This window comes from Malaclemys terrapin, chromosome 3, assembly GCF_027887155.1.
Source record: "Malaclemys terrapin pileata isolate rMalTer1 chromosome 3, rMalTer1.hap1, whole genome shotgun sequence".
NCBI lineage: Eukaryota > Metazoa > Chordata > Testudines > Emydidae > Malaclemys > Malaclemys terrapin.
This window is the reverse complement of record NC_071507.1, coordinates 108,804,401-108,815,824: the sequence shown is the minus strand read 5'-3', so window position 1 is coordinate 108,815,824 and position 11,424 is coordinate 108,804,401. Positions and strand designations below refer to the sequence as shown.

Below are 11,424 nucleotides of genomic sequence, written 5' to 3'. Positions count from 1 at the left end.
AGAACAAAAATATTGCATATAATACAACTAAGTGAGAATAACATAATACTGCTGGAAAAAAACCAACCGAACCAGCCTTTAACTACTCATTCTGGTTCATTATGGATTAAAAATATCCAGAACTGCATATTCCTGAAGTGAAGGGAGAATAAAAATAATGCTTAGGCCTATATAATGGTCATTACCAACTTTTAATGCTATACAAACTTCTGTGCAATAAAACATTATGTTATTACTATTAGCCTATTTGTGTTGTTATTCTTGTTGTCAGTAGCAGATAGAGAGGAGTAGTGATAGCCTCTTTTACTGCTGGAACCATTTTTGTAGGGAACAGGTTATGTGCTACAATCTAAATTGTTTTGTGGGTTTTTTGTTTTTAATCAAAATAAATTTTCTAACAGGGCAGAGAATTGAACCTGGATCTCCAGAGTGCCAACCTAGCACCTTAACCATTGGACCACCCTTCCTCTTTAATGCAGCTGTGTAGTCTAGATGAAATTAGTGGGACTACCTGGGTGCACAAAGTTAACATGATTAAGCTTCTGTTCTGAAGATTTTACAAGGTAAGGCCCTCATCCTGCAGAATGCTTGGATGGTCTATAACACCGCTCTAAGTCTGACTAGTAGATGTACCTATAAACATGAACTCCTGTTCCACACAAAATTCTGACGTTTCAGAAAAATTTTCTTTCTAAAATGGAACAAGTAAAATTCCAGTTTCCTGTTCTAAAAGAAACCTCAAGATGACATTTGTGGGAGAGAGACCTCAATATTGATACAAAATATGATATTAATAAAATTACTATAACTGTGATAGGGTGTCCATCCCACACAGGACTGGAAGGGGTTAAGGTTGACAAGCAGGCCTATTAACTCCATAGGCTGCATCTAGAAGAAGAGCCAGGGAGCAGGGAATTGATTGCAAGCAGGTTCCACTGTGCAGGAACAGTGGGCCTCTAAAGCCAGGAAGCTGGTAACAGATGAGCTGCTGCTGGGAAACGGCAGTCACTCCCTGGGAAGAGGGTCTGGAACTGGTACATTCAGGACAAGGAGAAAAACCAGGAGTTGTAGGAAGCAGTCTAGGAAAGAAGCAGTAAGAGCTGTGAGAAGAAAGCCCAGAAATGCTTGGGTTGAGGGTCCCGGGACTGGAACTCAGAGTAGAGGGTGGCCCCAGGTTCCTATACCCACCACTGGGGAAGTGGCACCATCAGGGCAGTGCTGGAGAAGACTGCCTGGGACTTTTTGTGCAGAAGGACTTTGGGTAAAACCCTGGATGGCAGGGGGAACACTGAGTGATTTGGCTGGAGAGCTGAGTCATGAAGAGGCTGCAGCACCTCCTGGGGCAAGAGAGGGGCTGCAGACAAAGAGAGAGGTGGAGGGACAGCGAGCAACTGCAGGAAGGGGTGTTGAGCCAGTGAGGTATTCCCCAGAACCTCCAGGAGGAGTAGCCCTATCTACAGTGAGTAGAGCAAAGCCATCACAGTAACTTATTTTTAAAGTTATTTCAAACCTATTTGCACCTTTACTGAGTATTAAGATATAGCTACAAAAGTGTTATAGGAAGGATGCTCAGAAATATAATATACATATTTAGCTAATTATATTAAACAATGTTTAAAGCTAATCAAAGAAATTCCAGGTTTCTGCATCTATCAAGGAGATAAACCATGTTAAAGCTTGTAGGAATAAGCCTAACTGTGAAAGGAATGCAGGGTTGTGTTAGCAGAGCAATAAATCTAAAGCTAAAATGGGCCTATACATAGCACCCTGCAAATCTGTGGATATCCGCTTTATAGCTGTGGACAATGTTTGCGGATCGGACATGGATATAAATTTTATAGGTAGAGCCCTGCACGGATACACCAACCTCCTTCCCTCCCCCACCACCCAACCCCCCCTTTTTTTTTCTTCTTCTTCTTTTCAAAGAAATGACCACAGTTGTGGTCAGCTGGTGCTTGAAATCCTCTTGATATACGGCAAAAATGCTGTTGGCAGGTCGAGCTCCAGTTTGGCACTGACTCCCCCCACTCCTACTTGCCTTCCAAGCCCCTCTGTTCCTCCAGGATTTAGGGAAGGCTACAGTATGGGTGGGATTTATCATTAGAATGCTGCTGGCTGCTCTGAAGGGGTGAGGCTGAATGGATGTTCCGGATTATAAACTCAGAGCTTTTTGAGATGGGAATCTTGTATGTACTTTTTATATACTGAAGAAATAAACTCTGCTATAGTTGCAGAGGTAAGTGGCCAAACTTGCACCTGTAGCCTGATCTATGAATTGTATATTAATTATATGGATTACTTAAGAATTCCCAATTCACACACTGAGGTTGAACCACTCTGAGGTTTGACAGGTTCTTGTCCCAAGATCAGGTCCAGTATTATTAAGATTACTGTTTAGTTGAGAACCCTGATGTGCAGAGTTGCAACACTCACACTTTAGGAACCCTTCTGTATTTACAATAGTTGAATACATTTAGCAAAGTCACAAATACTCTAACCCAGCAATGTAGACAGAGATAATACAGAATGTACATCTGAACAGATCTCTCTCTGCCTGCCCACTGACTGGGATACTTTTATGTTAGCTGACACCACTATGTCTCATGCATATTCAGCAGAAGTTTCTCCCCTCTTCCTTATTTGTATCTCCTCACCCTACTAATGTTGGGCTGTCCTTCTCCTATAGGTTAGTATATTAATGATCTCAACCTATCATATACATCAATTCATTGCCATGGCACTCTTGTATTCCGACATCTGCAGATGTTCCCATCCTAAGATATCCACAAGCTGATAAAAGCAACAAAGGGTCCTGTGGCACCTTTAAGACTAACAGAAGTATTGGAGCGAAAGCTTATGCTCCAATACTTCTGTTAGTCTTAAAGGTGCCACAGGACCCTCTGTTGCTTTTAACAGATTCAGACTAACACGGCTACCCCTCTGATACTTGACCACAAGCTGATGTTAGCTCATGTTCCTGTGGTTGGTTGGTATTGTTGTGGACAAACTTCCCCCTTCTACACTATTCTCAGTTCCCCAAAACTTAGGGATGACCATTTGGCACAGATAAATGGCTTAAGTTCATAGACCTCAAGCCTTAAGTTAACTGCTGAAGCCAATGTCTTATAGGATACAGGCCTGTAGATTCCTTCCATTACTGCTGAATAAAATAAATACTAAAGCTTTAGCCCTATGGGCTACACATCCAGTAGAAATACAGACTCTAATTCTACCCAATTCCCTTTCCATCATGGGTCAAATTCAGTCCTTCTCTAAACAGGTGCAATGCTGTACTTACTGAATATAAATTCAGCTCTCCCATTCTCCAATATTTGCCTTTTCTTCCCACTCCTATGTTTAATAGGCAGACATGGGAGATGGCTGACTTCCTTTCCACCCTCACTTGTAATCTCATTTGGCTAAAGAAATTCACAGAATTTAGAAATAAGAAGTTACCTGGTTTTATTTAACAGAGTATTACACTCACTGTTTCACTATTTCAAATTCCCTTTGAACATCTAATGTTATCAGATATGATATTTTAACCATTCTTTTCCTTTTTTAAAAAGGAAAATGCACATTACAATAAAACACGGTAGTGACAGACAGTCTGGGATAGTCCCCAGCAGATTCAAGTACAAGAACAGAACATTCTGAAACAATTCTTTCACATTGTGCAAAATCTCTCTTCAGTGCACTGTACTGTGAACACAGATAAGTAGGCTGACATCTGATTTACCAGTTCAACCAATCCACAGCAGGAACATCCAAAAGAAAGGCATGCAGTATTTAAATAGGGCATCAGGACAGCAATGTGGCAATATGTTGCCATTACAAATAATCCACAATGTGTTATGCATTATGGGAAGTGGCTCCCCCAGCTCTAGAATTATGCAACACTGTTTGGATGTTAAGTCCACTCTTCTCATCACTAAGTTAACTAAAAAATCAAAAACAAAAAAGAAGAATGTTGATCCAGAAGTATTCCTGGCTATGTCTCACTAGCCAATAGGTGAGCTCTTTCTTCATTTGTGCCCAGAGGGATCTGCAAATTGGATCTGTTCGAGAAGGCAAGGAAGGAAAAAGGAAACAGTTTGATAGAGCTTCTGGATACTTTTGCATACATAATGCTAGCATTATTTAACAAAAACCAAAACCAACAACAACAACAAAAACACCCCAAAACAGAAGCAAGTGCATCTGTGCCCCCAGAAATGTTTCAAGTCTCTTTAATTACAAGGCTGATAGTGTGAAAAAACAGAAGTATGGTTGAAAAAAAATCTGTATTTTTCTTAATGAAAATCTTTAAAACCTGGTTTGAAATGGATGTAAATAAAAGTCTCACAGTACCTCCTTCTTCTTCGTAAGGCCTCTAGGATATAGAATATTCCAATAGCTAGTCCCTTTAAAGAAACGGCCATCAATTATTACAGTTGTAATAGTTGTGTAATATTTTACAGTTGCAGTCTGTAATAAAAGCAACAAGCAAGAATACTAGCTTTACTTACACTTAAGAACGCCCATCCTCCTTGTATGGCGGCAGCCCATTCAAACCCCAGCCTCTCATTTAGGTATCCACCTAATGTTGGTCCTACAAAAGCTCTAAATATATCAAAGAGAAGTAGTATGGGTACCTCAAAGAAGAGATTACAAAGGTCACAGATTTTTTATTACAATACTGTTGAGACAAGAGGTTTCAGATCTATAGCTAATGTACAGATGGCACAGGTTGCCCCGGTACAGGAGGTGACTGACACAGGGACTCTGTCACTGTAGTCCATGCACCAAACTCAGATTTAGTGGAGGGGGAAAAAAGCCTCAAAATAAAAACAAGCCTGTTTTCAAACTTGGGGCCCATTGACTCCTGAGCTCATGCAGAGTCCCACCGATTTCAATGGGACCATGCACAGGCCTGTGCTAGAACTCAATGCAGGAGTGGGGCCTTGTGTTTAAAATTAGCCTACTTATACAGGTGTCCAGTTTTCTGGGGTGCTGAGCATCTTACAAGGGTCATTGACTTCAATGTGAATAGAACAGTACTGAAAGTACGGTGCAGTGTCATTCTCATGCAGTAGCACACATTCCTGTCTGTTTACAATTGACTTCACTTCTTGTGAAGTTAATGGAAAACAGAGAGGGAGGTAACTCCGTGTGGTTTCACTGTCCAAGATTGAGTCAACACATTAATATTTTTTATTATTTGTATTGATGTAGTGCCTAGAGGTCCAGGCCCACTGTGTTAGGCCCCCTTGACAGATGGTCTCTGCACCAAAGACTCAGGGGTGCTGGAACTAGGGGTGCTTGCATGGCTGCACCTCTGGGCTTGAAATGGTTTCCATTATATACCGGGTTTAGAGTTTTGTTCAATGGCTCTCAACACCCCCACTGTACAAAGTGTTCCAATGCCACTGCCAACAGCTTAAAATGTAAATATAAGCTGAGAGAACAGATAGATACAAACAGATGGGGGAAGTACACTGTAGCATTGAAACAGTTATCATTTGTGTAGCCAACACTAGCCACAAAACACCAGCAGCCTAGTTCTTGTCAGTGGTTTGTAACCCACCCATGCCGTGAGGCCCATAATAGAACTGTGAAGCAGAGACCATTTTAAAAAGCTGCTTCAATTTACACAACTTAAAGACGCATTTAGTAACAGGAGAGGACTGGTGTGAGTGACCTTGAACTGCACGTATTTGTACTACGTCCACCAGGCTGTTGATGAACTCCCAGCATTGTTCTCAACTGTCCAGCACTAAGCAGGAAAGCCAGCATTTCAGTCACTTAGAAGAGAGAATCCCATCAGCTGCCAATACTGACGATAAAGTGGGACAGACTCAAATCCTGGTAAATGCTGCCCAAATGTGGCATTCTGAAGGGGTCCTGAGAGCTGAGGAAACTGAGGCAGGATATTGGAGAGCCATATTTAGCCAGTAGAGGGCATTACAGAGCAAGCAGGCCCTTTTACACACTTAAGCAGCCCAGCAACTTTATGACCGAAATACAAGAAGTTTAGAGACACTCACTGTGTACCTACCCAAGTGACCACATTGCACTGAAGAGCCCAGACACCAGTCCCAACACACTTAACCCCTCCTCGAATCCATTCTCACTGGAGAAAGACAGACAGGTTATTTCCACTAGGTACACGGCTTGCCTTTTAAAGTGCTCCCTGACTGGGAAATACATTAACACGCACATAAGTGCATCCAGCACAGAGAAGCCTCTCTGCAAAGAGAATCCACAGCTTTCTGCCCCTTGTCTTGCCTATTAAGCCACCTGGCACCACCTCCCTGGGAGAAGGAAGAGAAGGACAATGCTAAGTGGAATTCCCAGCACTACAGTGTCATCACCATTGGCAATGCGATAACTGGATTTCTCTGTCATACACAGTCAGTCTTGTGGGGCATAGGAGAAGGAAAGCTGACAGATGGGTCTGAAAAAGGATTCCAAGGAGAAATGCACTTTGGCTAAACATGGAACCAAGAGGATCTCAGCCCACTATGGCCAAGCAGCATGAGTGATGGGAAACTGTATTTAAAGTAATCCTGAATCCTGCTGATAGAACTGTTGCTGTAGGGTCTCTCAGAAAGCTAATTATATTTGCAGGATATTAACCTTTCCAGTGAGCTGAAATAAAGTCACTTTAATAGATATATACACATCAGTCTTGTGGCTTGCTATGCAAACCACCAAAACCAGCTGGACCCCATGACTCTAATGAGGTCATCAGACCCCCCCTTACCAATAAGTAAAATTCAAAAGTGCTTAGGTGATGTAGAAGCCCAGATCTCTCTTTAAAAAAAGAAAAAGAAAAGCAAAAAGAAAGAAAGAAAGGACACTTGAAAAAGTGACTTTGGCTCTTTTGAAAGTTTTACCCAACATTTCAGACTCAGATCAACAATTAATTACTCTCCCCCCATCAAAGAATGAAATGGTAGTTGAAAATTGTTTGACCAGCTTCTAAGTAGTAGTAGTAATTAAAGTTGTGATAGACAGGATTACTTACTAAGCACAATGCAGCATCTCAGGGAACAGTGGGATACCAGACATCCCAAGGGAAAAGCCAGTCAAAACCAGCATTAGGACAAACATCCAGAGTGTGCTGCAAAATAAGCATTTAAAGAAGTTTTACACCATTCCTTTCCAATAAAGCTTTATTTAGGACTGTTATACCGGCTCTCCATGATTCAGAGACTAGTTTTCCCTTCAAAGCATCATTAGCTGTAATATTCATTTTAAAATTACCTAGTAAATCGTTCTACGTTTCAACAGAAGAGATTTTTTTAATAGTGCAGCTCCAGTCTGAAAAATGGACTTTGTGAAAAAATAAAGAATTCTGTGATTCCATGTTCATTGCATCAAAGATTTCCTTATGCAAGGAAATATACAGAGAATGGTTTTACCAACTGTTGACCCTGCAAATTCATTCTGGGATTGTTAAGTTCAAGTTACACCAGTGTAGATATAGAAAAGGGAAAAAACCCTATGCGTGCAGGTCTACAGTACAGGGCTAAGTCAACCTAAGTTACGCAACTCCAGCTACATGAATAACATAGTTGGAATTGACGTACCTTAAGTCGACTTATTGCGGTGTCTACACCACGCTGGGTCAACAGGAGAAACTCTTCCATTGACTTATGCTTCTCATTCCGGTGGAGTACCGGAGTCGACGGGAGAGCAATTGGTTGTCGATTTAACCGGTCTTCACTAGACCCTCTAGGTCAACAACCCAGTGGATCAATCGCCACACGTCAATCCCCCAGTAAGTGGCGATAAGCCCCAAGTTAGTTTCCTGAAGTTTTTCCTCCACCCACCCCTCCTCCCACAAATGTTTGAAAATGGTTATGTTCTTCTTCAAAAGTTAGAAAAAGAAGGTTCTATACCTTAGCAACCCTTGCCATCAGTGTCATTTCACAAATGTAACAGAGTATATCATTTGAAGAAAACAGGGGTAGGACAGGTGGCTTTACAAAAAGAATGCAGACTGTCTTCACATTTTTTTGGCAATTATTTTCTATTGAGAGGCATTTCAATGTCATAAATATCCATGGAGAGACAGGCACTGTAGTTTTTTTATCTCAGCGTAGCTAGTTGAGGTAAACAGCAAACACAGGCTATAGCATTTACCTCACATAGCTACACTGAGATAAAAAAATACATTACCTGTCTCCCCTTGGATATTACATCAAGATGGCTCTCTCAATGGGATTCCCTCCCCCCATCCTGTGAAGACATAGCCGTAGTTAGTTCTTGGGATGCATAAGCCACAAAATAATTCACTTTGCTCTCCCACAGCTATGTTGGTCCTGGAGGACTTACCAGTAATAAGAAAACTAACCTTTATTATTCTCCACCCCACACACAGACTAAAGTGAGTAGATACAACTCTGAAAAGGCTCAGTTGACAAGTATTAGATAGAGATAAAAGGTGGTAAACTGTACCTTTCAATGTGCAAGATGGGAGCAGGTCCTAACAGGAAAAAGGACAGTGCGGTCAGTAAGCCCCCAAAGACCAACAACCATTTCCTTAGGTGCTGTGAAAGAGAAATCAATGGTCTGAAGAAATCCAAACTCAACCAAACTCTTATCTGTCAAACTAGCACAAACGCAAAAATAATGTGTTTAAGGTATTTCTGGACACCTCAAACCCACCAAGGAAAGGAAGATACTTGAGACTCATTCAGATGCATTTTCCTTCCTTCAGAAGCATCTCACACCTCACACGGTGAAGTGGAGAGAGGGATTTAGAATAACTGTCTGGAGAAAGTTAATATTCTCTCCCCATCATATCACAGTACAGGTCATTAAACTCAACATTAGTTATGGTGTCACAGTATTGCCTATTCCAAGTGTAAAAAGATGCTGTAGTTATGACAAGTACCAGAGGTGAATTTAGAGTTTAGCTTGACTGCCTCAGATCCCCTAAAATCAGCTGTTAGAAGTGGCCCCTGGGGAAAGCTGTTTTACATTATAACTGGGGCTCCACAGGACCTCTGCCAGAGGAGATGCATGGAGAAACAGTGATCAGTACCCTTCCTAGGTCATGCCCACTCGGTGGCAACTGCTCCATACTATGCCGATAGTATCGAGAGGCTTTCAGGAGGTGAGGGCATCTCAAGCCACTGTGCCCCCATTCGAAGCAGATTCTGCTACCAGGGGCCCAAAGCTTGGGTTCCACTAGCAGAATGATCCAAGTCCTACTTTTCTGCAGCATAAACAAAACAAGTAAGAGTGTACATATGATTCTGATGTGAGATTAATGGCTCTCACTGCTGTCAAGGAAAGTTGACAATGCACCCTCATTTTGGACATACGCCTCTGCTTTTCCAATTTTCCTCAGCCAATTAGTGACAGCCAAAAGTAGTAGAAAAGTGATATGCACTACATCAAAAAAACAGTGGACACATTTTCACTTGTGATCACATAAGGCTTGGATAAGGATCTCCAAAGATAAAAAGCTGTGTCACCAAAATCTCCGACACCATCCACATATCCTGAGCTCATTTGAAATATACTCATACAGTTAGACTGTTACTAAGAATGTGAAGATACAGTGGGCCAAAACATTTTTCTGATAGGAAAAAGACAACTTCATGATAGTTTGTTCACTGCCCCATAATCTCCTGCCACCAGCTCTACTTGAAGTAGTGAGTCAGAGGTATTCGCCCACCTAAAATCCTGCTCTATACCAGCAACATACATACATACACACACTTGTTCATTATGTTTACTGTATCTATTTATGGACTTATTGTAGCACCCAGTCCTTCAAAGGGATACATGCAGGTGGGCCCTTTTAGAGTTCTATTGACTTGAAGAAAATGGGACTTAGTGCAGGTGTAAGGGCCTGTGAAGAATGGGGGTCTGGGTCTATGACTTCAGAACAGAGACTTCTTTTTTTTTTACTTTGCATATTTAAATTAGCCATGAACATAGGACATTATACAAGCAATTAGAGATTGTACTTACTGGCATTTTATCACTTAGAAACCCAAGCAATGGTGAAGACAGGGAGTAGGAGAGTGCCAAACCTAGGAATACTAACCCCACATAACCAGCTGGTAATTTGAACTGTAAAATAAAATTTCACAAAAGCATGGAATTAGCAAAGTATTCCATTATCACTACATTTTAAATTAAGTGGCTGAAGTCAATATTTTTTTTTCTTATTTTTGTGTGAAGTGTATTTTTCAATACTTGGGATATCAGCTGTAGATTTTCAGTTCCTGCCCCTATCCCACATATCTTCAGTTCATCAAGTTCCATCACTCCACTGATATACACAGTTCAAGTCTAATCTCAAAAGGAAACAGATTTGCCCCCCAATCCAGAATGCTGAAACTTAATCTGGGGTGTTTGGTATTAAGTAACTCTTGTATTTACAGCTCCGATTTTTAGTTTTGTTAACAGTGAGTAGAATTCTATAGTATTTATAGCATTCCTATTTGGTGCATTTATTTTACAGCATAACTTGCCTTGAAAATACTTCTCCCCCTTCCCCCCACCCCGCAATTTAAAAGCCCAAGATTTGATTTTTCTAAACAGTCAAATGAAAAGATATTCAGCACAGTGAATGGAAAGAAGAGAGGAAAGGAGTCTCACTGCAGTTGAAACAGAATGAGAAGCATTCTGAGGGCAACAAAAATGATTAGGGGTATGGAACAGCTTCCATGTAAGGAGTGATTAATAAGACGAGGACTTTTTAGCTTGGAAAAGAGACGACTAAGGGGGGGGATATGATAGAGGTTTATAAAATCATGATTGGTATGGAGAAAGTAAATAAGGAAGTGTTATGAGAAGGAGTAAACACCACAAGAACTAGAGGTCACCAAATGAAATTAATAGGCAGCAGGTTTAAAAACAAACAAAAGGAAGTATTTCTTCACACAATGCACTGTCAACCTGTGGAACACTTTGCCAGAGGATGTTCTGAACGCCAAGACTATGACAGAGTTCAAAAAAAGAACTGGATAAACTCATGAAGGATAGGTCCATCAATATCTATTAGCCAGGATGGGCAGGGATGGTGTCCCTAGCCTCTGTTTGCCAGAAGCTGGGAATGGGCGACAGGTCATGGATCACTTGATGATTATCTGTTCTGTTCATTCCTTCTGGGGCAGCTGGCATTGACCCCTGTCAGAAGACAGGATAGTGGACTAGATGGACTTTTGGTCTGACCCAGTATGGCCATTCTTATGCAAGTTAGATTGTTGTAGCGTGAGCTTTGTTCACTTGCTATTTGACTTTCCCTAGTTTTATAGGCCAATGCTACAATGCCATCAACAATTCACAAATTTAGATTTAAAGAGCTCAGTTAATTCAAATATTCCAGACTGGCAGCTACTGCAAAGTCTGAAAATACTCTTCTTACCCAATGACATGCAAGTGAACCCCCTGACATTCACATGCATTATCTGTACA

The 11,424-nt window shown here is 41.2% G+C and overlaps 1 protein-coding gene and 1 long non-coding RNA gene across 2 annotated transcripts in view; one reads left to right on the top strand and one right to left on the bottom strand.

The window, feature by feature from the left end:
* LOC128833838 (uncharacterized) overlaps positions 1-11,424 on the top strand; it is a 33,962-nt gene that overhangs the window by 3,735 nt on the left and 18,803 nt on the right. Inside the window, exon 2 of the long non-coding RNA XR_008444339.1 lies at positions 402-563. This is a non-coding gene — a long non-coding RNA (uncharacterized LOC128833838). The remainder of the gene's footprint in view (positions 1-401; positions 564-11,424) is intronic.
* LOC128833837 (MFS-type transporter SLC18B1-like) overlaps positions 3,446-11,424 on the bottom strand; it is a 37,576-nt gene continuing 29,597 nt past the window's right edge. The window contains exons 8-14 of the mRNA XM_054022021.1: positions 9,973-10,074; positions 8,446-8,537; positions 7,010-7,105; positions 6,038-6,112; positions 4,509-4,602; positions 4,351-4,403; positions 3,446-4,058 (exon numbers count right to left, since the gene is read on the bottom strand). Of these exons, the coding sequence (XP_053877996.1) occupies positions 3,992-4,058; positions 4,351-4,403; positions 4,509-4,602; positions 6,038-6,112; positions 7,010-7,105; positions 8,446-8,537; positions 9,973-10,074 (579 nt within the window). The 3' untranslated portion in view covers positions 3,446-3,991. The remainder of the gene's footprint in view (positions 4,059-4,350; positions 4,404-4,508; positions 4,603-6,037; positions 6,113-7,009; positions 7,106-8,445; positions 8,538-9,972; positions 10,075-11,424) is intronic.